Source organism: Dasypus novemcinctus, chromosome 14, assembly GCF_030445035.2.
Source record: "Dasypus novemcinctus isolate mDasNov1 chromosome 14, mDasNov1.1.hap2, whole genome shotgun sequence".
NCBI lineage: Eukaryota > Metazoa > Chordata > Mammalia > Cingulata > Dasypodidae > Dasypus > Dasypus novemcinctus.
Genome location: NC_080686.1, coordinates 63,525,185 through 63,551,507, shown reverse-complemented (window position 1 = coordinate 63,551,507; position 26,323 = coordinate 63,525,185). Strand labels below are relative to the sequence as shown.

The window sequence follows — 26,323 nt, the reverse complement described above, 5'->3', positions numbered from 1 at the left end:
TATTAGGGAGAAATATCAAACTAGGTTAGGGGTAGAGGAGGTGGAAGTGGGAGAATAAGGGGCTGGGAGAGAAAGGGGGTTGTTATTTGAGCTTAGAGGGTCACCTCTCTGAAGAGGTGACATTTGTACAGAGACCTAAATGAAGAGAGGGACAGATCCTTGACATTTCTGGAAAAAGAGTATTCCTGGATGAGAGAACGGAAGAGCAAAAATGAGGTTCTGAGGTGAGAGATTGCATGGTAGTTCCAGGAAGAGGAAGAAGACAAGAATGCCTGGGGTAGAAGAAATAGAAAAACAGCACATCTCTGGTGGATTGGGACCTTTAATTTACACATGTCAATCTCCACTAGGTTCTGTGTCTCAAGTCTCTGTATCACTTGGTACTAGGCCAGACCATGGAGGATCCTGTACAATTGTTTATTGAATAAATGGAAATAATGACTAACCATGTACATATCTTCAATCAACAAATTAGAATATCAGTATTCTAAGCCTAATTTTTCTCTGCTTAGTTCCACTTAAACCCAAATGAGAGAAATGACATTTATAACCATCTCCTAAGGTAGTGATTTTATAAAAATATATATATAGTCTGCAGTTCACGAGAGGGGATATCCAGATGGGCTACCAATTGATAAGACCAATGCAAGTCCTTTCCTTGATTCTAACAAGTTAGTGGATACAATTCTTTAGAGTGTCATTATTATAAACAACTACTTATATGCAGCCAAGGGTTTCCAAAATTAGTGCTTTACTAGAATTTCCTAGGAACTGATTTAATATTTCAACCTTGGAACCTGATTGCCAAATGCTGCTCACTGGCATTGCCATCTCCAGCTCTGTATGTACACAGCATACTTGGAATTTCTGCCACATTTAGCAGGAAGCTTTGCTATTACTGCATCACCAGTTTTGTAGAGAGTGGGTCATGGTTTACTCATGCAGTTTGGGTTTTTTTTCACATTTAAAAAAAATTATTTATTTATTTCCCCCCTTCCCTTCCTCCCACCCTGCTGTTTTTCCTGTGTTATCTTCTCTTCTTATTTTCTCTCCTCTAGGATTCACCAGGATTCAATCAATTCTGTTGAGAGTGGGTCATAGTTTACACATGCAGTTTTTTTTCCCCACATTTTAAAAAAAGATTTATTTATTTCCCTCCCTTCCCTTCCTCCCACCCTGCTGTTTTTGCTGTGTTATCTTCTCTTCTCATTTTTTCTCCTCTAGGATTCACCAGGATTTGATCACATCTGCTTGCTCTGTGACTCTCTTGTGCGGGACACTGGCTCACCATGTGGGCATTCGTGCAGGCACTGGCTTGCCATGCAGGCACACTTTCTCTTCTTCTTTTTTCACCAGGAGACCCCAGGAATCGAACTCAGGTCCTTCCATATGGTAGACAGAAGCTCTATCACTTGAGCCACTTTTTTTTCATATTTTAAAGCTAACTTTGTTTCTTTTAATCCTTAGCATTCTGGTTGGTCGTGGGTTTGTTTCGTAAGCCCTGCAGACTGTGGTAGGAAATGTTCCATCAACACTTTTCCGTTATTCAGCTTTTAAGTCATACGCGTGTGTGTTGATTTTTGTGGATATTTGTCACTTTGGCCTGTCCAGTTTCCCTTCTGCTTTCATGAAGTAGACCTCACGTGGTCCTGAGAAGGCTGTATCTCAGGGTCTTACCTCCCCTGCCCCACTGGTGCTCAGCTGGTCATGCTAACCAATAAGAGCACGTCCTTGCCCTGCTCACAGTGAGCCCTTGGTTCAAGGATGGGTCCCGACCCAAACTAGACAATCACATTCCTCACAACAACTTGGCAAATGGATGCTTGCAAGGAAGGAGCAGGATAACCTCTTCCTCCAGGACACTGGTTCTCAACCTTATCCAGTCCTACACTTTCTCCTTATAAGCTATTTAAGTTGACTATATTCTGCTAGTTGGTTTAGGAAAAGAGGGAAATCTGGCTAGCAGATGTGTGGAACAGAGAAAGGAGACATACAGTTTGAAACAGATTTCTAGTTCCAAGACCCCATCCCATCCCAAAGCTATGTCCTTGCCCTCGGCTTCTTCAAGTACCCCTGTGTCTTTACACTAAATTTTCTTTTTCAGCTTATGTCTCAGAGAATTTCTATCACCTGACTCTAAAGAATTCTAAGCTGACACCATATTCCTATCGATATTCTAAATTCTCTCCTCCCATTAAATTCGATGACCAGAAAGCCAAGTAGGATCCTTCCCTGCAAACCACTTTCAGGGGTTAGGGGTGGGGAGGAGAGTACTGCATTACCCTTGGCTTTTATTGAAGATCAACACAAGAAACCACCATAAGTTTCTGTATTCATAGCCAAGCTCTGACTGTCAGCTGTGTATATTTGGTAAATTTACTTAACTCTCCTGAGCATCAGTGTCCTGATATTTAAAGTTGGGATGATAATAACAACCCACCTCCCAGGGTTGCTATGACAGCCAAATGATATGAAGACAAAAATGTGCCTAGCATAGTGCATACACCTAAAACAGGGTTCAATAAATGTTAGTATCTTTTATGCTCCCCTCCCCCCCAACACCCCTTTCCTTTTTGTCACCTTGCTCTGACCTAGAAATTAACTGTTTCTTCTGTATCAGTACAAAAGGCTAGATCTCTCTTGGGTTTGACTTTTAATCCAAAATTCCGACAAAGCACATAATGGTAGGGAAGAAAGGAGTCTTATCTAGTACAACCCCCTTTTTTATTTTTAATTTAAAAAATTATCAAGGTTAGTGTGCCTATAGGCTAAAGTGCCAACTAGTTCTACAAGGTTCGTGAAGGCAAACAGCAGTCTCTAAGCCTCACCCTCATCTCCCCCTCCCAAGAGGCAACCCTTTCCAGTATCTAGCTGATTATCTCCACGCTGCTGAATACCGTGTTGGTAATGCCACTCCTTGTTTTTGGGGATTAGGTACTGTGGGAAAGGGCTAAGTTTAACTTTCACAAGGCAGACGCCAAAGCCGGCTCTGCCGCTGGAGGAGGGAGGGAAAGGGGTTCTAGCGGCTTTGGTGGGTCAGGAATTTGAAAAGTGGCGCCAAAACAAAGGGGGCCAATAGTGAGTGCTGGGGGCAGGGTCAAAGCGAGAAGGGCCAATGGTGAGAGGTGGGGGTGGGCCAATAGTGAAAACGGTGCCAAATGTGAAAAGCACAACAGGAGTGAAAGTGGCCCGGAGTCAGCCCAGCCCGCCAGGGTGTAGAGAGCGCCTGCGCGTCCACTGGAAGCGGGAACTGGGTAACTTAGTTAGACCATTCGGATCGGCTGTAACCCCTGAAGTACCCAATCAATGGGGAACGGCGAAGGGACCTGTGTGTTCGGTTTAGGGTATAAACGCCAGTGTTTCTTGCTGTTTGGGGCACTGGCCATTTTATCCAGATCATGCTCCCGTTCTTGCAAGATCGTTAATAAAATTCTTTTCTCCTCCACAATCAGGTGAGCTTTTGTTTTCTTACAGGTACAGCTTTCTTTCTAACAGGTACCATGGAAAATGAGGGCCTGCTCAGCTCTTTTACAGATCAGGAAGCTGAAGTGATGAGAACTGAGTGCTTGCCTGACGTTCCACTGAATCAGATCATCTGGGGTGAGATGGAGAACCTGTTTTTTAAAAATCTCCTTAGAATTTTCTCACACTCAATTTTGGGGGCCACTGCTAAAGCAGACAGACCCAGAGCTTTGGGGACAGAACTTCTTTTTTGAGCCTCAATTTTTGTCATATTAAAAATGGGCACGTTTTAAAGGCTTTGTAAGGATGAAGTGGAGCTGCATGGGAAAAGGCAGTCCAAAGATGAGCTGTGATCTTGAGTTCCAGTATGAAAGCCTGGGGACATTAATTATAAAATGGGGCTGATAAGCCCAACCTCAGTGTTTTCTGAAGGATTATATGAGGTGGGTTTTGAAAAATAAAACACAGCAAAACAAAAGGCAAACAAAAACCTAGACACAGCCCACAAGGCATCTTCTGCTCGGGCTCCTCCACCCCACCTCACCTCTTGCCTTTCTGCTGGTTGCACAGACCTTATTTCTGTTTCTCCATGGAACCAAGATTTTCCCCATTTGAGGCTTTCTCATACTTGCTGTTTCAAAATTCACCTCCACATGGCCTCTTCATCTGGCTAATTCCAACTGCCACTACAAGTGTCGGTCTAAATGACCCTGGCTCAGCTAAGCCTCGCCTGGCTCAGGACTGCTTCATGCCCTGCATTTTGCACTTGTCCTTGGTAGAATGCATCATGCCGGGAATCAATTCCCAGTTCTTTCTTGCTGAATGTCTGGCTTCCCCATCAGACTGTATGATCGCAGGGCCACCATATTCCATGCCCACTGGGGCACCCACAGCCCAGGCGTGGTGCCACACGTAGTAGGTAACCATTAAATATTCACTTTCTCCCCTCTTGGCTGAATGCCAGTCCACCTTGCCTGGCCAGCTCACTGCCAGAATCACCAGCTCAACCTACAGCTCAGCTATAACTCCCCTGGCTAGAGATGCAGAAAAGCTGGTTGTCTACAAGTTTATTTAACCAGAATCAAAGTCTGATAGCTGAATAGAAAGACCTGCTCAGCAGGTGGGCGCACCCAGCACAATATTTACAGTGAGTCCTGGCCTGCCTGGAGATGCCCCCCGTTTATCCCTCAGCCATCATGCTGGGACCTTTTTTTTCTGCTGAAGAAACAAAATCTTCTTTGTATGAACCTTTAAACAAAAGGATTTCAAGTGGCGAGGAAAGGCCCGCTCTGCCTGTTTCGGAGATGTGGGGCATCACTGTAATTCACATCTGAATTACAAATAGCCTCACAACTGAAGAAGAGGAAGAGAAGCCAAAAAGAATAAAGCAGAAACAAAACAACTCTTCTGAAAAGGCATTCTGTGAAAGCCTGTACACTAGGAATAGGGGTGTTTGGGTCATTTCCAGTTGTGCTACTGAGAAAAGAGCTCAAATACAAGAATAGGACTTGGTGATAATCAGATTTTCATTCATCTAATTTCGAAAGTCAAAAACATATATATTTTAAAATAAGGCCAACTGAATTATGATATTCTATTTTGGGAACAGAAATATGTAATGCTGAACAAATTCATATCTAGAAATGCTTTCCAAGGAACAGTTGAAAGGGATGTTGTAGAGGGGACTCAGACATCCAATGGGACAGTTCAGATGAGAAATGATAGTCATTGTTAAGGACCTGAGTACTAAAAATAGATGGCACAAGGGTCATCTCTTCCTCACCCTAGCCCACAGCAGATATTGCCAGGTGATGGCAGCACTTTAGCACAATGGTTGAGAGTGTTGGTCTAGAATCCTGTTGTTGGGGTTCGAATCTTGGCTCTGCTATTTATCAGCTGTGTGACCTTGGGCGGGTACTTCAGTCAATTAAAATGGAGCAGAAGAGGTACCGGCCTTATGTCATGGTGTTGGTTGAGCAATTAAATGATTTAATACATGTAGAGCTCTTAGAAGAGGGTTTGGCACAAAGTAAGTACTCAAGAAAATTAACTCTTAAGGTAATAACTGGACACAACCCAAACCCAAATTCATCAATAGATGAATTGATAAATTGTGGTAAATACATTTAAAGGAATACCACTCCTCAAGTAATAAGAGGAAGGAAAATCTATTGCTGTATACAACACCCGAACCTTAAAATAACTATGCTTAATGAAAGAAGCCAGGCCCCATAAAAATATATGCTGTGTGATTCTATTTATATAGAACCATAGAAGTGCAAACTGATCTAGTGACAGAATGCAGATCTGTGGTTGCCTGGGGCGCGGGAGGCAGGGAGAGATGGGAGGTAGAGATTACAAAGGGGACAAGGACACTTGGGGGGGGGTGATGAATATGGTCACTATCTTGATTGTGATGGTGGTTTCACGGACGTACCCATGTAAAGCTTTTAAATCTGTGCAGCTTATTGTATGTCAATCATATCTCAATAAAGCTAAGAAAAAAGAAATATTAGCTGTTACTGTTTTGCACTAAGCCCATCCTTCTCAACACAGCGCTCCAGGCAGTTACTGCCGGGATCTGTCAACACTCAATTCAAGTCTTCTTGGTTATCCCTGGTTTAAATGAATTTTAATTCTTTTCCAGTTACAAGAATTTATGATTCTATAACTTACTAGTCCTTTAACCTTAGATAAGTCACTTAACCTTCCTGAAACTTTGTATTTATCGTCAGTAAAAAGGAAATTATAGTCTACCTGCCTGACTGGTTGTTGTAAAGGTTGACTGCAGAAATGTTCATCAAAGTGCTCTACAAAGCTGTACCATGTCAAGTAAAGGGAATGATATTTATTGCATTCGCTCAAAGATTTGATGTGCTTGTCAGGGCTTGGTCTGCCAGCAGAGCTTGAAACTATGTATTTCTTAAAGCAACTCTTTTACAAATATTTGGATTTATGATTTCATGCAAATGCCTTTTTTAGCTCATTTTTATGGCTAATGATCAGGGTCTGTAGAGAACAGGTCTGAGGAGGGACACTGGGGCCCATGGATTCAGACCAGGGCACGGGGAGAGGGCTAGACTGTAGTTAGTGGTGATCGCTGTCTATAGGGCAGGCAAGGACCCCAGAGAACCTTCTTTATTCAGGCCAGGGTTCCTGCCCTTTGCTGAATTAAAGCCCACTGCTGGGTGGTATCCCTGGACCTGGCTTAATGCCTTGTGTAAAAATGATTGTTTAGTATCCTTCAAAAGAACTTGCAGGATTCCTCAGAAAGTTAAGTAGAGAATTACCACACGACCTGGCAATCCCACTTCCAGGCATATTCCTTAAAAAATTGAAAGCAGGGATGTGAACAGGTATTTGTTCACCAATGTTCATAGCAGCATTATTCTCAATTGCCAAAAGATGGAAGTGACCCAAGAGTCTGTCAATTGATAAATGGATAAACAAAACGTGCTATACACCTGCAATAGAGTATGACTCAGCTATTAAAGGAAGGAAGTTCTGACACATGGTATAACGTGGATGAAACTGGAAGACACCATGTTGAGTGAAGCAAGCCAGACCCAAAAGGACAACTATTGTCTGATCTCACTGATAGGAAATAATTAGAACAAGCAAATTCATAGAGTCAGAAATTAGAATATGGGTTACCAGGGGCTGGTAGGGTACACAAGGGGGGGGGGGGGTTAATGCTTAATTGATAAAGAATTTCTATTTAAGGTGATGGAAATGTTTTGGTAATGGATGGTGGTGATGGTAACATGGTGAATGTAATTAACAACACTGAATTATATATTTGAATATGGTTAAAAGGGGAAATTTTAGGTTGAATCAAAAAAAAATTTTTTTTAAAGCATAGGGCTGTACTACTACAGTGAACTCTAAGGTAAACTATGGGCTATAGTTAATCGTACAATTATAATAATATTCTTCTATCAATTATAACAAAGAAGGCACATTAATGCAAAGTGTTAATAAGGAAAACTGTATATGTGTGTGTGGGGGATATACTTTCTTTCTCTTTTCTTTCATCTTTGTTAAATCGTTTTTCTACCTATTGTTAATCCAGTCGCTTTCAGTACACTGAGAAATGATACAATAGTCATCAATAAACCAAAGAGCTTGCCTTGCTTGGTCTATAAAAAGCAGAAGAAAGGGAGAAAAAAGAAGGAAGAAGATTATTAAGTAAGCAATTTCCTAAACCATATGTATTGAAAGTCCACATTTGGGGGATGGAATGAATTTATAAACCCAGAACAAAAAGGACTGGAAAGATGCAACCTAAGATTGGATCAAATGTTTGCCAGTGGCACAAACCAAAATGCTAACAGGAGTTACTCAGTCTTGGGGTTGGGGAAACTTTTTACTTTCTTTTCTTGGCTTACCTGTTTTTACCCTAAATTCCTACAATGAATTCTTTTGCAATAAGAAAACCTTTTTAAAAGAAAAAAACAAGATATTTCTGTCTATAGAACTGCTACTTTTTAAAATAAAAACAAGAAACATTCTTGTTAACTATAACCAATAAAGATAGCCATCAGATGTAAACAAAGAAAAATAATTAAAATGCCCCAAGTCCTTGATCTGCCCAACTCTGGCATCTGTCTCTGAGAGCTGTACTGTGGGGTAGTTTGGGGAAGGTCTGAAAGAAAAGGACAACGATGTCTTCTAGGCCCCTTACCTCCATTAATTCTTGTTGCTGCTCTGTAATCTATACACCAATCTAAATTCTTCTTAAAATGACATATTTCCTGCCTGTGCTATCTCAGTTTGAAACTAACTGTATTATAACCTGAGTTCCCCCAAGTCTATCAACCAGTGGGTACAGAACAGGTCCCACCAAGAGGGATCGAACAGTTGTCACTGGTTCAAGCCTCTCCCTGCTCATCCAGGACCTTGACCTCTCAAGAAGTATGATGATTCCCAGAAGCATCTTGCAAGGGCTCACATTAAGTCTACTCCCTTCATGCCTACCACTGTCCTATTGTCTCTTGGACATGATAGTGCCCTATCGTCCTACATACTACAGAACTTTAGTAGGCACATGAGGCCACATAGCCAGGGTTCAGATCTTAGCTGTGTAACTTTGGGCATGACACTTAAACTCCCTGTATCTCAAATCCTTATCACTAAAACGGGCATAATAGTATCTATTTTATAGGGTTGCTGTGGGGATTAAGACATATTATTACACAACTGGAAGAAGACTTTTGATCAAATGGGGAAAAGGTAAAGACAAATGAGTTTATAAGGCTAAGAGACTTCAAAGTGAGTTGGGAGGTCATTCCAGAGGTTACGCTTATGCACATCTCAGCAGGATCTCATTGACTGCCAAAGTAGACACTACCCAAATAGCAGGGCTCCCTAGGGCTCTGGACACACCCAGACACTATGGTCAGGGTAGATAGCTCATGAGTTTGGTGCCTTGCCACTGGGCCCTACTTTGGGGTTTGTGCTCCCCAATGTGACAGAATTGGACTCAGTTGTGGTTTCCCTACAAATGGCTCTTCAGTCTCTTCTATTTGAACATATAGTTGTGCTGGAGTTGGTAGGTGTATGTCCAAGAGACTTGAATCTTTGGACCGTCCATGTGCCAGCTGGGTCCTGATCCTCAACAGAGTGGAACATCTACTCTCCAGTTCATTGGACTCACCCAGGACAACTAGTAAGGGGCGATGATGGACAATCACCATACCAAGGAACAGAGAGAGCCTACAGCTGCAATCAAGGGAGACCCATCCATTGGCCATATGCAACTGAAGCCCCTCTCAATTAAAGGTGGAATGGGCATCACCATCTAAGAATCCTCAGGATTGGGGAGTGAACTATGGACTAGAGTAGACTCATTGGTATTCTATTGTAGACTTATTGTGATTCTAGCAATGGAAAAACATATCATTGATGTAGAGGCAGTGGTCACTGGACATTCTGAGGTCAGGGAGAGGGAAAACAGGTATAATATGGGGGCATTTTCAGAATTTGGGAATGCCCTGAATGACACTGCAGCAACAGATACAGGCCATTATATATCCTGCCATCACCTACAGAATTGTGTGGGAGCGAGTGTAAACTACAACATAAACTATAATCCACGCTTATAGTGGGAATGCTCCAAAATGTGTTCATCAAGTGCAATGAATGTACCTCACTAATGAAGGATGTTTTTAATGGGAGTAAATGTGGGCAGTGTGAGGAGCGGGGCATACAGGAATCCCCTATATCTTTTATGTAATATTTATGTAATCTAAATATCTTTTAAAATATATATATATATTATTAACTGTTAATTATTACTATTAATGAATTAATAGTATTAATGAATTAATAGTGTGCTGAATAGTGTCTGGCACATAGTAAAACTCAATATATATTAACTGTCATTATTATTGCAGGCATTGCCTCTGCTCAGCTTTGAGCATCCACTCACTGCTTCTCAGTGGGTTCCCTAGCAGTCATAAAACAAATCATTTCAAAATGGATGAAAAGGTCTGTATTAGTCTGCCAAAGGGATGCTGCTGCAAAATACCAGAAATTAGTTGGTTTTTATAAAGGGTATTATTTGGGGTAGGAGCTTACAGATACCAGGCCGTAAAGCATAAGTTACTTCCCTCACTATTTTCACATGTTGGAGCAAGATGTCTGCCAATGTCTGCGAGGGTTCAGGCTTCCTGGGTTCCTCCCTTCTAGGGTCTTGCTTCTCTCTGGGTTCAGGGTTCCTTTTTTCTTGGGGTTCCAGTTTAAGATTTCAGCATCAAACTCCAGCATCAAAACTCCAACATCAAAAACCTTCAACTCTGTTCTTTGTGATGCCTTTTATCTGTGAGTCCCCTCCCACCAAGGGGTGGGGACTCAACACCCTAATCATAACTCAATCATGCCCAGATACAGATCAGATTACAAACATAACCCAATATCTATTTCTGGAATTCATAACCATATCAAACTGCTCCACTCCACCCTCTGAATTCCTAAGAGACATCACAATATCCAAAAAAACTTAAATCAGTAACAAGGCAAGTACTAAATCATATCACAATCAATTTAAAGAAATGAAGTTTGTCTTGGGGCAAATTCCTGTCTACTATAGACCTCTGTAACTTACAAAACAATTTATCTGTTTCCAATACACAAATGGACAGACATAGGATAAAAATTTTCATTACAATAAGGGGAAATTGGGAGAGAAACATGAGTCATGGGTCCTCTACAGTTCAGTAAACCTGCAGGGCATCCGCCATTCCATTTCAGTCTGAGAGTCATTCTTAAGATGATGGTTTCTTCTCCTTGGGGCCATACAGGGACCCACCCTTTCCACATCTTGCCCAATGGCCATTTTCTTGGTTCCACTCCCATCAAACATTTGGGTGTCCACCAAGCTCCAGACCTCTTCCTCCAAGAGTGTTGGGGTAATTGCTACAACTCACCCAATCTTTGGGTTAAAGTCTTAACCCCCCTAGTACAGTGATGTGAAGACAATATTCCCCCTAACCTTTGGCACAGAGGCTCAATCCTCTCAGAGCAATGAGTTGACTACCTGGCCTTTCCTAACCTTTGGGGGACTGGTCCACCCCACTCAGACCTGTGGAGTGCTGACCTTAACTGCCCTAACCCTCGGGGAATGTGCTCCGCCCTCTCTGTACCCTGGGGTGCCAAAACTCTCCTAGAATATTGGACAGGAACACCCTCTTCAACTCCTGGGGCAAACTCACCCTCTCTGTACACGTGGGTGGGGTTCCTCTCTTGACCCAAGTTTAAGTCTTAGTTCCAGATCTCAGCTTCCATGGTTTTCCTCTTAAAGCTGTTTCTCCTTCAATCTCTCCTTTCCATGTCCCTTTTATTCCAGGCTGTCAGTGATTTTGTTCATACAGCTCTCTCAAAAAGTCTGTTGATTTAACATGAAGGAAGCAAGGGTCTAAGCCATCAGACAGTGAGACTTTCCACAAGTCTTTCTGAGATAACTGCATCTTCAATCTTGATTTACCAGTTCCAAGTTTATTAAGTCCTCCAATGGGGCACTTTCATCTGGGACCTTGCTTTCCAGAGATTTGGAATTTCCAGAATCAGTTTCTGTTTTCTTTGTGTCCGACAGTTCAGTCCTCAGCGTATCTCTCTCATCTAGCCTTTTGCTACAGGCTGCAAGCAGAAACCAAGCTGTATTTTCCAAGTTTACTTTGAAAATTTCTTCAACTAAATGCCCAGGCTCACCATTTTCAAATTCTGCCCCCCATAAAACACCAGGAGTTAATCTTGCTAAGTTCTCTACAACTTTAAAACACAGATCGCCCTTCCTCTAGTTTCCAATAATAGTTTCATCATTTACTACTAAGGCAACATAAAAAGGCTCTTTAATATTCATATTGCTATCAACAGTCTCTTCAAAGCATTCTAGGCCTTTTCTTTTCTTTTTTTTTTTTAAAGATTTTATTTTTTTTTAAATTTATTTAATTCCCCTCCCCTCCCCTGGTTGTCTGTTTTCTGTGTCTTTTTGCTGAGTCTTGTTTCTTTGTCTGCTTCTGTTGTCATCAGCAGCACGGGAAGTGTGGGTGGCGCCATTCCTCAGCAGGCTGCTCCCTCCTTCGCGCTGGGCGGCTCTTCTTATGGGTGCACTCCTTGTGCGTGGGGCTCCCCTACGGGGGGGACACCCCTGCGTGGCAGGGCACTCCTTGCGCGCATCAGCACTGCGCGTGGGCCAGCTCCACACGGGTCAAGGAGGCCCGGGGCTTGAACCGCAGACCTCCCATGTGGTAGACGGACGCCCTAACCACTGGGCCAAAGCCTCTAGGGCTTTTCCATCAAGCATCTCACAATTCCTCCAAAAAATACCCTTTACCCACTTATAAAACCATTCCAACATTTCAGTAATTGCGAAAGCACTTCCTCACTCCTTGGTAACAAATTACTCAGCCAAAGGGGTGCTGATGCAAAATACCAGAAATTGGTTGGTTTATATAAAAGGTATTTATTTGGGGTAGGAGCTTATAGATACCAGACCATAAAGCCTAACTAAGTTCAGCATCAAACTCCAACATCAAAACTCCAACATTGGATATACAGGAACCTCATATTTTTTAGTGTAACATTTTTTTTGTGATGTATATATCTTCAAAAAAATACAATTTACAAAAATGATGTGATGGGGAGTGGGGAGTGGATTATATGGGAACCTCTTATGTTTTTTGTTTTATGTTTTTTAATATAACATTTCTTTTGATATATTAATTTTTTTAAATTTTTAAAAAATTAAATAAAATAAAAATGTAAAAAAAAAACAAAACAAAAAAACAACAAAACTCCAACATCAAAAACCCTCCACTCTGTCCTTTGCCATGCCTTTTATTTGTGAGTCCCCTCCCACCAAGGGGTGGGGACTCAACATCCTAATCATAACTCAATCATGCCCAGATACAGATCAGATTACAAACATAATCCAATATCTATTTTTGGAATTCATAACCATATCAAACTTCTACAAGGTCTTTGAATAAAATCCCAAGCTGTGTATCACAGACTTCAGTTTTGTCCCAGCAAGCTGCTTGGATGTTATTTTTTTTTTTCTATCCCCCTGAGATAGCTTCCTCATCTGTTTGCTCATTTTTGCTTGTTGTTTGCACTTGTTGTCTGCTTATTGTATTTTGCTCATTGTCTGTTTGTTTTTCTCTTGTTTTTGTTTTTAGGTGGCACCAGGAACCAAACCTGGGGCCTCCCACGTGGGAGGTGGGTGCTCAACTGCTTGACCCACATCTGCTCTCAGATGTGATTCTTAATGGAGTTTCCCAGGGTGGTACTGTTTCAAGACCAGACTTCATCTTTTACATAGCAAGTTGGAGCCAAAACCTCAACCTTCAGAATTCTAAGAGCCCTGAAGGACTCTGGCCACAAAGGGTTTTATTCACTCCCTAGAGCTTTCACACTGGGGAGTTTTAAAAATTCTGATGCTTAGGCTCTACCCAAACCAATTAAATCAGGATCCCTGAGAGTGGAACCCCAGCATGAGTATTTCAATTTAAAGCTCCCCAGGGGACTCCAGTGTAGCTGCAGCCTTGAGAATCACTGCCCAGGTCTAAACAAAATATCGTGGATTTGTGAATGTTACACAATAATAACGAATCACAGGTGTTAGTAATCAAAGATGTAAGCCAATATTAATTTAATAGATTAAACAGACAAAAATGGGGGAAGAAAAGGTTAATGTAGGGGGTCCTTAAGATGTCAAAGCTGCCCAGTATTTCCCAGGCCTTTTTGAAAAACACTTGGTTTGGGGACTCCCCGGGCAATACTGCTTGCGTTCTTATCTTTTACAGAGTGTCAGGGGAATGGTTCCCTTCCTGTTTGCTAATACCTCCCTGTTCTCACTAGGACTTCCCCACGAGAGCAAAGGCAAGGCTGGGCGAGAAGGCAAATCTGGGCCTCACATCTCTTTGGGGTACACACGAAGCCCTCATGCAAATAGGCTTCCTCCAGGCAACTCCAGGCCCCCTGACAGAAACACCCAGACATGTCTGAATGCCACCTGAACGCCGATGGGGACCCTGGGACAGCAACACTAATAGAAATAGCAGTAGCAGTAATAATAGTTAATAATAGTACTCCTAGGTGTTGAGTGCTTACCACCTGAGATGCTCAAGGCAGCCCCAAGAGGTGAGTGGCATCGCCACCCCTTTTCCACGGGCAAGGCCAGGCTTCCAGGGCCCAGCAGCTCGTGCCTCAGGACACACCAGCGTTCTAACCACAGAACCAGGGCTCTTGTGTTCCTCAATTTGTTTAAAACTGTAACCCTTGTATATTTTAAGACAATTCCTGGATTTGGTGAGCAACTGTGTCTTCTTCTCTAAAATCCTTTATGATTTTATAAACATCATCCCTCTTCTTTTTTTGTCTTGAACCGAGAACCCTCTGTTAGTTGACAGTCATTCTCTGCTTGCCCTGATATTGACTCAGCTCCTACCAGGTACCAGCTCTTGGCTTTAGTCAGAAGTGGCCCTGCTCTTCAGTCATTCAGTGCTTCAGAAGCGAGAACTGACCTATGAAAGGGAAGCAACTGAAGGAGAGATGGGAAGCTATGCTGCAAATCGGGGGTAGAGGTGGGGGGTGGTAGCCAGGGTGGTTCAGCCCCTGCATTCTGGCATGAGGCAATTGTGGCCATAGAGTCAGGGTCTTCCTTTCCTGGGGCTACTGTAACAAATTACCATAAACTGGGTGGCTTAAAACAACAGTAATATTTTCTCACAGTTCTGGAGGTCAGAAATCCACAATCAAGGTGTCATCAGTGCTGCACCCCCTCTGTCTCTCTCCCAGCTTCTGGAAATAGCCAGCAGTCCTCAACATTCCTTGACTTATAGATGAATCCTCTCAGTCTCTGCTTCCACTTGACATTGCCTTCTTCTCTGTGTCCTTTCCTCTTCTTCTAAGGACATCAGTCATTTGATTCCAACCCACCCTAATCCAGAATGATCGCATCTTTACAGCTGCAAAGACCCTATTTCCAAGTAAGATCACATTCTGAGGTTCTGGGTGGACATGAATACTGGGGAAATACTGTTGACTCCTCTACAGTCAGTCTCTGGATTTAGGTACTCCAAACCAACAAGCAGGAATCTCAGAGGTTTTAGAACTCATAGTACTGGTACAATTTTGCTCTTCTCCTACATATCCTGTAATTTATTCACTCAAGTTCCTAAGAACCCAAAAACACTCAATACAGCCCAATACCGGCAATGTCAAGAGCAAGAAAGACACAGCCCACGCTCTCCAGCCTTACCTTCCTGACTCACCTGTTCAAACCTCAAAGAGGTAAAGCCAGTATCTGATAAGGAAGGCAGACGGGGTGGGACGATATCATTCCACACCTCTCCTCTTATGGCTCCTATCCCTTGGGTGTGTTTGCTAAAGAGAAGAAGAAGGCGCCCACCAACCAGGAAGTGCTTCCATGTTTGTTCAAACCCCTTGTTGATATGATCCAGGGCTCTGATGATTGGGGCAGGGAACCCAAAGCCTTGGCTGTAAGAAAAGAGGGAGCAAAAAACACCCACAAAGCCCATTAGTTGGGCTCCTGCACTGTGCATGACAGCACCATCCCATGCACAGTAGATCCTACTCTATTGTTCATCCTGTGGGTCCAAGGGTGTGAAGGACTTGGGAGGGGTGGAAAGTCCTACAGCAAGACAGAGCCACACCTCACTACCCACATCCCCAAAGAGTGTGGGAATCAGATAGCAAAAGGCCAAAAAGATTACACTGAGTTGACAAGACGCTACATGAAAATAACATTTAAAGGACTTAAAAAGCAGTAAATAGTGTGTTTGTCCTATAGTGCTGTAAATCACACTACAGAAAATGCCTGTTTCCTTATCTATAAACTGGTTGTGGGTTCTGTGGGGTTTGAGAACTGTGACTGTTGTCAAGTAAAGTCACCGCAGAACCTGATTCTTGAGGCACTCAATAAATACTCCTTGAATGAATGAACACTAAGCTTTTATTGAATGCTGACCATGTGCCAAGGGCAGAGTAAATTAAAAAACCCTTGGAAACAATATAGAAATTGAGCACCATAGGTTAATTTAGTTTTAAACTCCATTAAGAATTAAAAAATATAAAGGGCATAACTTTAAAGTAATGGTACAGATTTCACAGGGCACCTTTGAAAAGCAATTTCATAGAGCATAGGCCCTAGAAGCAGAATGCCTGCCTCCTGTACCAGTTCCACCACTTACTAATTCTGCAGTTCTCAGAAAGTTTCTTAACTGCTCTGTGCCTCAGGTTCCTCATCTGTAACATGAGGATAATATCAGCACCTACGTCAGGGAGTTATGAGAATGAAATGAGTTCATTTATGTAAAGTGTTCTGAACAGTGCCTGGCAGAGAGTAAGTATTCAGAAAGAGTTAGCTATTAATTTTTTTCATTTTCAAAACAATGAGTGTATAGCAAAAGTTGTGAACTTATAAAATAAATGTACACAACATCATACAGGCGCCCAAACATCACTCCACCACAAACACCTTGCACTATTGTGAAACGTTTGTAACAAATTATGAAGCTATTATTATCCTTACCTCTTGGGCGTTTTCAGCACTCATTCATACCCAGTGCAGGGTACACAAGAAACTCAGTACATGCATTGACCGAATGGGTGAATAAGAGCTGATGGCAGGAGGAAAGGTCAGGGATGGAGGAGGACAGGGACTTGCAAGAGTCCAAATTCAGCTTCACGAGTGGCATTCGTGAACAGAAGCAAATGGCCCTGATTGGACATTTCTGTGGGGCCGAGCCAGGGTCTAGGCCATCCACAGGGTGGAAGAAAGTTCCCAGGAGCTGGGGCCATGGACCTGACTGGGATGCTCTGGTTTGCTGCCCTAATGTCAGTGCCCGCCCAGTGCTGATAGGCTACCGTCCCAGGGAACAGTCAAGCAACGGCCCTGGCTTTGGTGTAGGCTGGCCCTCCCGTTTAGAGATGACAGCAAAAAGACCCTAAGTGACTCCTACCCTGGACTGAAAACCCTCCTCAGGTGAGTACAGTTATTAACACTATTTCATAGAGGTGGAACCTGCGGCTTAATGAGCCCACTAACTTTCCCAAGGCCACTCAACAGGCAGCAGGCTGGGGTCTGGATTCCTGTTTTGATTCTCTTAACCACTACCTTTTACTGCCTCCCTAACTTAAAGGTCCCAAGTTTCAATTCCCTCTTCTATAAAACCAAAACTGCCAAGGGCTCTTGGTTCACTAGGTTCAGTGGCAGAATGCACATGGGGTGCTTTGCCCGGGGCCTGGCACATAGTGAGCCTACATGAGATAACAGGAGGTATCATGACGGGTGTGGGGTCTGAATTGTGTCACGTTCAAGTTCAAGTCCTAACCCCTGGTCCTGTGGGTGTGGACTCATTCGTGAATAGGATCTTGGAAGATCTTTCTTAGGTGAGGCCAAACTGAATCATTTGACTGGAGTCCTTATCATCAGAGAAGATGTGGATGCAAAAGAGTCAGGAGAAGCCAGAAAAGGACAGCAAGATTGCCATGTGACAGAGGCAAAGACCCTTCTATAAACCAAGGAAAAGGATTTGTAGCAAGCCAGAATGCTACAGACTTTGGGAGGAAGCATGGCCTTCCAGCCTCCAAAACTGTGAGGCAATACATGTCCATTGTTTAAGCCAAACCACTCTCTGCTGTCATAGCAGCAGATTAAGACAATGGACAATGTAAAGGGCTTTCAATGCTTTTGATTAAATCCTGGAATAAACTACTCCTGTAAATAAACTATGAGAAAATGCTCTTTGACCTTGAAAAATTTACTCTCTGACCTGTTTTGTCATTTGTAGGATGATGCTCTTAATGTTTACCTGGGAGGGTTAGAGGAGAGAAGGAATCCTAGAGTCTGCAGTGCTTGCTGGGTCACAGGCCACACAGTGACTGCTGCTCCCTCTCTTTCCCTCCCAGGACTTCCCTTCTGGTTTAACTGAAATAAGAACATGAGGAGGATTATTTTTCCACAGCAACTAAAAATGAGAGACTGTTGAAAGAATGTGAAATGGGTAGTCCAGAGAGAAAAGTTGTGTAGTTGAGCCCAGCTACCCCGGGACTGGCACATCTATGAAACCAAGGTTCCTGGGAGACAGAGAGGCCCAAGCTACTTCCATTTTCTGAGGTTTCTGGTATATAAAGAAAAAAAAAAAGTTAAAATACTAAAGCAGGGTTCCAAATATCGTACCATACCTTAATTATTACACTTAACAAATGTTAACACAAAAAACAGAAACTGATAAAATTGTGCTAGTCAGGATAATTACTGGAGATTTATGTAGGTTTTAAAAAATCTTAATTCATCGTGCACTGCAGGGAGTGCTGGCCTGTTATGGGACATAAAATGGGCACCTACCTGGAGAAAATGTGAACAGATGGGATTGGGTCTGAAAGTTATATTCATATTCTCTCTCTCTCTCCCCCTCTTTCCCCCCCCCCCCCCCCCCCCATACTTTGGAAATGGGGCATTAAGCAAGCGGCACTGCTCAGAGTGGGCCCTGGAGTGGACACTTGGAGAAGGCGGGTTTCTCCCTGGTGATGCCTGACCTGAGACTTTGGGGTGGGGCAGGAGTAGTTGATGAACTACTCCACTGGCTTGTGCACAGGACAGGTTGCGACTGGAGCGAGGATTATTCTTAACCTTTGTGGGTTCAGAGAGCCCTCTGAAACTTTGATGAAAGACCTTGACCTTCTCCCCACAAGAACTGGACCCCTCCGCACACGCTCACGTACACCCAGTCAAGTTTTTGTCAAGGACCCCCAGGAGTCCACAAACTCCAGAATGAAAATCTCTGACCCAAGGGAGGCCCTGCTCTGCCCGGGGTCTCTCTCGGCCCTGGGTTCCGTTCCAGGGGCCCCCACCTCCCCGCCGGCACCCGGGAGTCCCCCTTGGGCCGCCGCTACCAGGGGCAGCCGCCGGCGCTCCGCCCCGCACCCACCGGGACCTCGGGCAGCTCGGCGGGAGCCGGGCGGGGCCCAGGAGGCGGCCCGGCCCCCGACCCCACCTGCGGACGCCCCCTGCCAGGGGAGCGGGCGCAGGGCCCCGCCCCGGACGGCGTGGCCCGGCCCCGCGGCGCCCACCGCGGGCGGGCTCAGAGCAGCGCCCCGGCGCACGGCGCAGCTCGGGCTCCCGGCGCGGCTCGGCGCCGCCGTCCCGGCCATGAAGATGCACTTCTGCATCCCGGTGTCCCGGCCCCGGCCCGCCGCGTGGGGCGGCCGCTACGTGGTGCGCCAGGGGCCGGGGTCGGGCTGGGCAGCGAGGGGCTGGGAGCGACGTGGGGGCGGGAGCTCCCCCAGTCCCCTGGCAACCTGGGACGGGGTGTTCTGTGTGTTTGCAGCTGTACTCCGTGTACCTGGACGGGTTCCTCTTCTGCAGGGTGCGCTACAGCCAGCTGCATCGTTGGAACGAACAGGTGAGCGGGTCGGAGACGAGTACCAGCCGGGCCACCTGAGGCCGATGGGGAAAGGTACACCCAGAGGGCTCTGGCGGTGTGACTCTGACGAGACACTCGACCTTTCGGGGGTCTCAGGCTCTTAATATGTGCAGCAGGTCCCCCGAAGGATTAATTGTGAATTCCTTGGCATGCTGCTCATGTTGTGCTCTTAATCGTCTACCCTTGTTGAGATGAGGGAACAGGAAGCAGGTGATTATCCCAACGCCTTCCAGCCCGATGAGCTCCTCCAGCCAGCAGGGTTCTAGCGTGGGGGTGGGCTCCAGCCGTTCCCCGGGACAATGGCCCCGTTCAAAATGAGCAAGCCCCCTCTAGACCAAGGTGGCCCTTTCCCATTGTGTAGTCTAGGAACCTTGTATATGGATATTTAATCTCCTTTCTCTCCAGAGTTTCTTAAGCTTACCCCCTTTGAAAAGGTGGGTCTTTACTTTTGCTTTCAAATGGCAGCTTTCAGCGGCTTCAAGTACTGGCAGGCTAGAAACCCAGGAAAGGGATCATTTCCCAAAAAGGAGGCCATTTCCCATTATAGTTTTACATTCTGATGATGGTGTTTACTCTGGGAGGCAGACTGACTTATGAGTCTGTTCTAATGGGTTTTGTTGTTCTCATGAAGAGATGTTACAAGTCTTAAAATGTGTTAGAGCAGGAAAATATAGAGAAAACAGAAAAAAAAAACCTTCCCAAGAGGTAGTGGTAGTAACATGTTGGGGAGAGTCCTCAGACCATCTCTAAGTTTCTAGTGAGTGGATGCACCCACCATGTTTTACTTAACCATCTTCTGTCGATGGACAGCTCTGTTGGGTTTTTTTGTTCCTGTAGAATCACTGCAGTGAGCCTTCTTGCTCATGTATCAGCATTCTTTGGAAAAGCCCATTTTCAAGGTTTGCTTAAATGTCACTGGGGCCACAAGAGAAAGAGTTGTAAGGCAGTTGCTGGTTAATTTGTGTGATCATCTCTGTATTACTCCTACCTGGACAGTACTTATGACCCTCAGGAATGACTGCCAAATGATTGAATGAAGAAGGGCTTGGATTCAGGGATCTGAAAGAAGGGAAGCTACTTGTGACTGACACGTGTGGGGCTTTGTGAGGACTGTGGAGAGGCAGGTGGGGATCCTCGCCTCCCCTCATCTTCCTGTGATGGGAGGTGTGAATGGGAAGGTAGCCATTGCCAGGTGAAAAGCAGGAGGCAGCAGGGGGAGCCGAGAGATCGTGGGCCAGCACCTTACCTCGCTTTGACCTTCAATTTTCTGATCAGAAACAATAAGCAAGTAGGTGGTCATGGATATCAGCCTCACAGGGTTCTTGTGAAGCTTAGGGACCAGGTTCTCACAGAGCCTCACACAAAATAAATGTTCTGTAAACATTTGCTGACTCAGAGACTCAAAGCATTCCTGAATCTGACCCTTCTTCACCAACCGATTCAGGAAAATGCTTGTTTTCAGGAAAACTCTGATGTATCAAATCCTAGCAGAGCCAGAGCAGACATAAAGTGAGTTAACTTATTCTTGAGCTTCTCTTTTGGAAGCCGTGGGGGCAGAGGGGGAACCCATTTGTTATTCACTGCAGTGAACCTTTAGATATTGAATTGCCACAGCCCAGTGACATACAGTAGGATATGCAATAGATGTTATTGAAGACTTAATGATTATCTGGGATTTTGCAAAATCCTAAGGTAGAGATTTGTTTGTCCAGTTTCCAACCTCCCTACACTTTACCCTCCCCTCCCCTGCCTGCCTCTCCCCTGCCCTCCCCTCCCCTGCACTCCCCTCTCCAGGCTTGAACCCAGGATCTCGTACATGGGAAGCAGGTGCTCAACTACCGAGCTACATCTGTTCCCAAATGAGAGCTGGTTTTTTCACTTGTTTATTTGTTTTGTTTTTAGGAGATACCGGGGATTGAACATGGAATTGATCTGGGGATTGAGCACGGGAAGCAGGGCTCAAACACTTGAACTACATCCAATCCCTCATTCTTATAGAATAAACTGATTTATTCATTTACTTACATTTACTTACGAAATATTTACCAAGTTCCTGTTATATGCCGTGCACTGTGTTAATATATTTAGTGAACACTATGGCTTCGGCACACGTGATTTTTAACTTTATAAGTTGGATTTATTTTGTGTGTTTTGGATAACTCATATTGAGGAGCAGCACCTGGGTGCTGTGGGTGAGGTGGGTGCATCTCAGTCATGGTATGTGGAGAGCTAATGCTTGTGAGACCGGATCTGGGTTGTGTTTCCATGAGGTGGCTGGGAGACCCACTCTCTGAAGTTGTCTCCTGCAGCCTGCCCCCTGGTGAGGCTCTGGCATCTTCCTCCTCAGCTGCCGAGTGCTGCCATCTGTCATGTGAACTCACTTCCTTCTGTGCCTTTAGATAAATAAAACAGGGTTGGTTTACCCCTCCTCACCTGCCCCCCTCACCCTAATGAGATGTAAAGAAATCTGTAAAGGAAACTTCACTGGTTCTTCCTGGGCAAGTGTTCAAGATGAGGCCATCCCGGGTAAGTGACTCTGGCTCTCTGAACAGGAGGACTGCCTCTGCACACACCCTGCCAGTGTGGGACTAGACAGTGGGGCCAGCCAGGGAAGCTGCAGCGACCTGCAGTGGGAGCGAGGGCGGGGGGAGCCCACCCACACTGGCCGGCTGCTGAGCCAGCCTGGCCCCTTCGCCCTCTGACCTGCTCTCCCGTGTGCCCGCACTCGAGCCCTCTGCTCCTATCAGGCTGGCCCACTCCGTGCCTTTACCTGGCACACTTCCTTGCCTGGGGAGACCCCGGTTTCTGGCCTGCTGTTCAGGGACCGGCGTTTCTCAAGGCTCCCCTCCAGCCCCATCTTCTCTCAAGCTCCTGCCTGTTTGCACTAGATGCCCTTTTCTAATTCCTGTGTCATGCTTAGACCTTGCTATGTGTGCATGTATGTTTATATGTATATGGGGTAGGGGGAGCGTTGCACGGGTTTATTGGGGCCGGGGCGGGGGCCGGGCCTAGAAGAAGGTGTTGGGCCTCTTGGTGGTGCAGGGCTGCGCGTGCTGGCGCTGCAGGGCGCTGTGGATCTTGGAGGCTGTAAACCGCCTGACGTGGGCTGCCATCTTCTCCAGCCACGATCCGGATGGAGTGGGCGCGGGCCCCGGGGCAGGGCCAACGCGGTGTCGGCAAGGTCGGCAGCCCCCGCACCTGCTCAGTGCCCCTGGGGTGTAAAACCTCCACGTTGACTCTGAGGGATGCGACACAGACCCCCCACCCCCATACACAAAGGCGACAGGATTTGCTTGCTGTTCACACTGCTTTTTAAACCGCTGTTGTGAGAGACTGTGAGTTCGATGTATATTTGGTCTCCCTTGGTTATTTAGGAGCAAAAACCACATATTTAAATGAAAGTATAGAATACCAGCATAAAATAAATACCAGCCTCCTGCCATGGTAGCTGCTCAGTAGAGATTGGATGGAGGTGATAGTGGAAGGACGCAGCTCAAGCTCTGCCGCGTTGGCTGATGGACTCTAGTCCAATTGGGTCACTTCCTCTCCCTGTGCCTCTGGCTACCCAGTGTCAAGGCAGAAAGAGGACCATGCGGTGAGGACGGCAGTGATGACCCACCTCGCCGGGTGGTTTTGAGGAGTGAATGGGATGATAAAGTTCAGGCTAGCGTGTTTTTGGTACTAGATGGCACAGCCCAGGCTGCTTTGAGCTGTGGCTTCTTATCTGGTGATTCTGGGTTTTTGATTCCAATGGGACTTGGGAAGGTGAGATAATCAGTTGACATAAGAAAGACCCTGTAGAAAGGACCCAGTGTGTGTCTGTGATTCCACTTGGCCTCGCTTGTGACTTCTCTGGGATGGGTATGGGGGGCTGTGAGTGCAGTGCAGTGAGGGAAGAAGGTGCTGTGTTCAACTCGCCAGTGGAGGGCTCTTCACCTTAAAAGGCAGAACTGCACAAGGGAGAAGTGGGTGTGGGGCTTTGTACTGGGATTTTAAAGAAATTAATCTGAACAGGGTCTTCCAAAACCAACAAACAAAAATACCTCATAATAAAAGAGCAGAAGAGTGTGTTTTCCTTTTGATCTCTTGGAACAATTTTTGAAAGAGAGCTAGGCTAAACTGTAGCACCAGATAATTCTGTGTGTGCTAACGGTTTTGGTAGCAAACTGTGTGCTTTCTCTGAGCTATAGAATAGGTTCTATTTTAGAAGAGTTGAAGGCAGCGGACTTGGCCCAGTGGTTAGGGCGTCCGTCTACCACATGTGAGGTCCACAGTTCAAATCCCGGGCCTCCGTCTACCACATGGGAGGTCCGCAGTTCAAATCCTGGGCCTCCTTGACCCGTATGCAGCTGGCCCATGTGCAGTGCTGATGCGCGCAAGGAGTGCCCCACCATGCAGGGGTGTCCCCCCATGTAGGGGAGCTCCTTTCAAGTGCGCCTCAAAAGGAGAGCCGCCCAGCGTGAAAGAAAGTGCAGCCTGCCCAGGAATGGCGCCGCACACAAGGAGAGCTGATGCAGCAAGATGATGCAACAAAAAGAAACACAGATTGCCGTGCCACTGACAACAACAGAAGCGGACAAAGAAGATGCAGCAAATGGACACAGAGAACAGACAACTGGGGTTGGGGGGGAAGGGGAGAGCAATAAATAAAAAATTAAAAAAAAGAGTTGACGAACTCATGTTGATGATTAACTTGGCAAGCTTAACTAGTCATTTTACTGTATGTTTAACTTTGCCCTTAGACAAGTATTATGGAAAGGAGGGGAAAAATTCTTTGAGAAGTCAGCTCAGGTTGCAAAACCTGCTGGGAGGGTTTTTGCTCTGCGATAAATGTTAGAACCTTAATCCGGTTGACATTTTATCCAGCTCTTGGCCTCAGGGCAGGCACTTCTCCACGATGCTTGTCTACAGATGGATAAAACCAGGCTGCCCTGAGGGGTCAAAGCTGCTGCAATTAGGACCAATTTGAGAGCTTCTATGACATTTATGAACACATGCCAAGGAAGACAATTGCCTTTTAAAGATCACTTAATCAGTTAATCAGAAGTAATTGCATACAAAGAAGACAAATTTCTGCTTCTATTTAATGGCATTAGCAGAGATGGGGTATGTAAATCCCAGGTTGCTTGAGCAGCCCTGTTTGGCATGCCTGTTGACAGTCTCTGGCATGCAGGGAAAATTTCCTTGAGGTTAAAAGAGACAGAACTGTTGCTATAAAATATTTTATACTACTAGGCTTAGACCAGAGGTTGCATACTTAAATGGCCAAAGGGGTCAGGCAAGTAATTTAAGTGAAGGACATGGATCAGGTAGGAGGCTATGAGGAATGGTGAGAACTGCTGAGGCCTCTTGGCCTAGAGAATAGGAGCCCAGTGATTCCAGATCTTTTTATTTTCAAGAAAAGTTGGAACACCAGTGTTGTTGGTTTTTTTAATGAACTTTTTAAAAAACAGTTTTAGATTTACAGAAAATTTGTGAAGGAAGTACATGGAGTTCCTGTATATCCCATACCTGGTTTCCCCTATCTTCAACATCTTCCATTACTATGATATGTTTGCCATAATTAATACCTTATTATTAAAGTTATTACTTTATTCAGAGCTCATTAGTTTGTACCTAATTTAAAAAAATTTTTTTTATCAGAGCCAGGGATTGAACCCGGGATCTTGTATGTGGGAAGCAGGCGCTTAACAGCTTGAGCTACATCTGTTCCCCCCTAATGTCCTTTTTTTGTCCCAGGATCCCATCCAGGATACTGCATTTTGTGACCATGTCTCCTTAGGCTGTCTTGGCTGTAAGAGTTTCTTAGACTTTCCATGTTTTTACTACCTTGACAGTTTTGAAGAGTAGTGGTCAGGCATTTTGAAGGATGACCCTCAATTGGAATTTTTCTGAAGTTTTTCTCACGATTAGATCGGTGTATGGATTTTGTGGAGGAAGGCCACAGAGATAAAGTGCCATTCTCATCACATCCTAGCGAGGGGATGTGATTTTCAATATGATTTATCACTGTCGATGTTGACCTTGGCCACCTGTTTCTCAGGTTTTTCCACTGTGAAGTTACTCCTCCTGCCCCACTCCTTTCCATACTGTACCCTTTGGAAGGAAATCTCTATGTGTAGCCCATACTTAAGGAGTCCCCACTTCTGCTCCATCCTTGAGGGATGGGTATCTACATAAATTATTTGGAATTCTTTTGCGTGGGAGATTTGTCTCTTTTCCTCATTTACTTATTTATTCCAGTATTTAGTATATTAGTTTGGACTCAAGGATATTATTTTATAGTTTGGATTATAATCCAATACTACTTTATTTTTTATCAAATTGTTCCAGCTTTGCCATTTTGTATGGATGTACCAGTGTTTGTTTAGCCATTCACTTATTGAAGCTTCTTGGTGGTTTTGAATAAAGCTTCCATAAATATTTGCATGCAGTTTTTGTGTGGACATAAGTGTTCATTTCATTTGGGTAAATGCCTTAGGAGAGCACTTTCTGTATTGTGTGGTAAGACTATATTTAGCCTTGTAAGAAATTGCTGAATTGTCTTCTAGAGTGGCTGTACCATTTTGTATTCCCTCCAGGACACAAGTTTCCTTTTTTTTCTTCAAATAATAAACTTTATTTTTAAGGAAGTTTTAGATTACATCAAATATATAGGGGAGTTCCATGTACCCTACCCCCTCCTCTCACATTTTCCCCTATTAATCATATCTTTCATTAGTGTGGTACATTTGTTACAATTGATGAACAACTGTTGAAGCATTGCTACTAACCATGGTCTATAGTCTACATTTGGTTTGTACTTTGCACTGTACATTTTATAGGTTTTGACAGAATGTGTAATGGCCTGTATCTGTCATTGCAGGAATGTGCAGAACCATTCCAACGTTGTGGTCATAGTCTGATCATGT

The 26,323-nt window shown here is 44.7% G+C and overlaps 1 protein-coding gene and 1 non-coding gene across 2 annotated transcripts in view; one reads left to right on the top strand and one right to left on the bottom strand.

Annotated features, from left to right (window-relative positions):
- Window positions 1-19,041: 19,041 nt before the first annotated feature.
- SNX31 (sorting nexin 31) overlaps window positions 19,042-26,323 on the top strand; it is a 72,662-nt gene continuing 65,380 nt past the window's right edge. Inside the window, exons 1-2 of the mRNA XM_004457073.4 lie at window positions 19,042-19,204; window positions 19,317-19,391. Coding sequence (XP_004457130.3) covers window positions 19,139-19,204; window positions 19,317-19,391 — 141 coding nt within the window. The 5' untranslated portion in view covers window positions 19,042-19,138. The remainder of the gene's footprint in view (window positions 19,205-19,316; window positions 19,392-26,323) is intronic.
- On the bottom strand, window positions 22,627-22,763 carry LOC111763823 (small nucleolar RNA SNORA68). Its single transcript, XR_002796590.2, has one exon. It is a non-coding gene; the product is annotated as a small nucleolar RNA SNORA68 (small nucleolar RNA).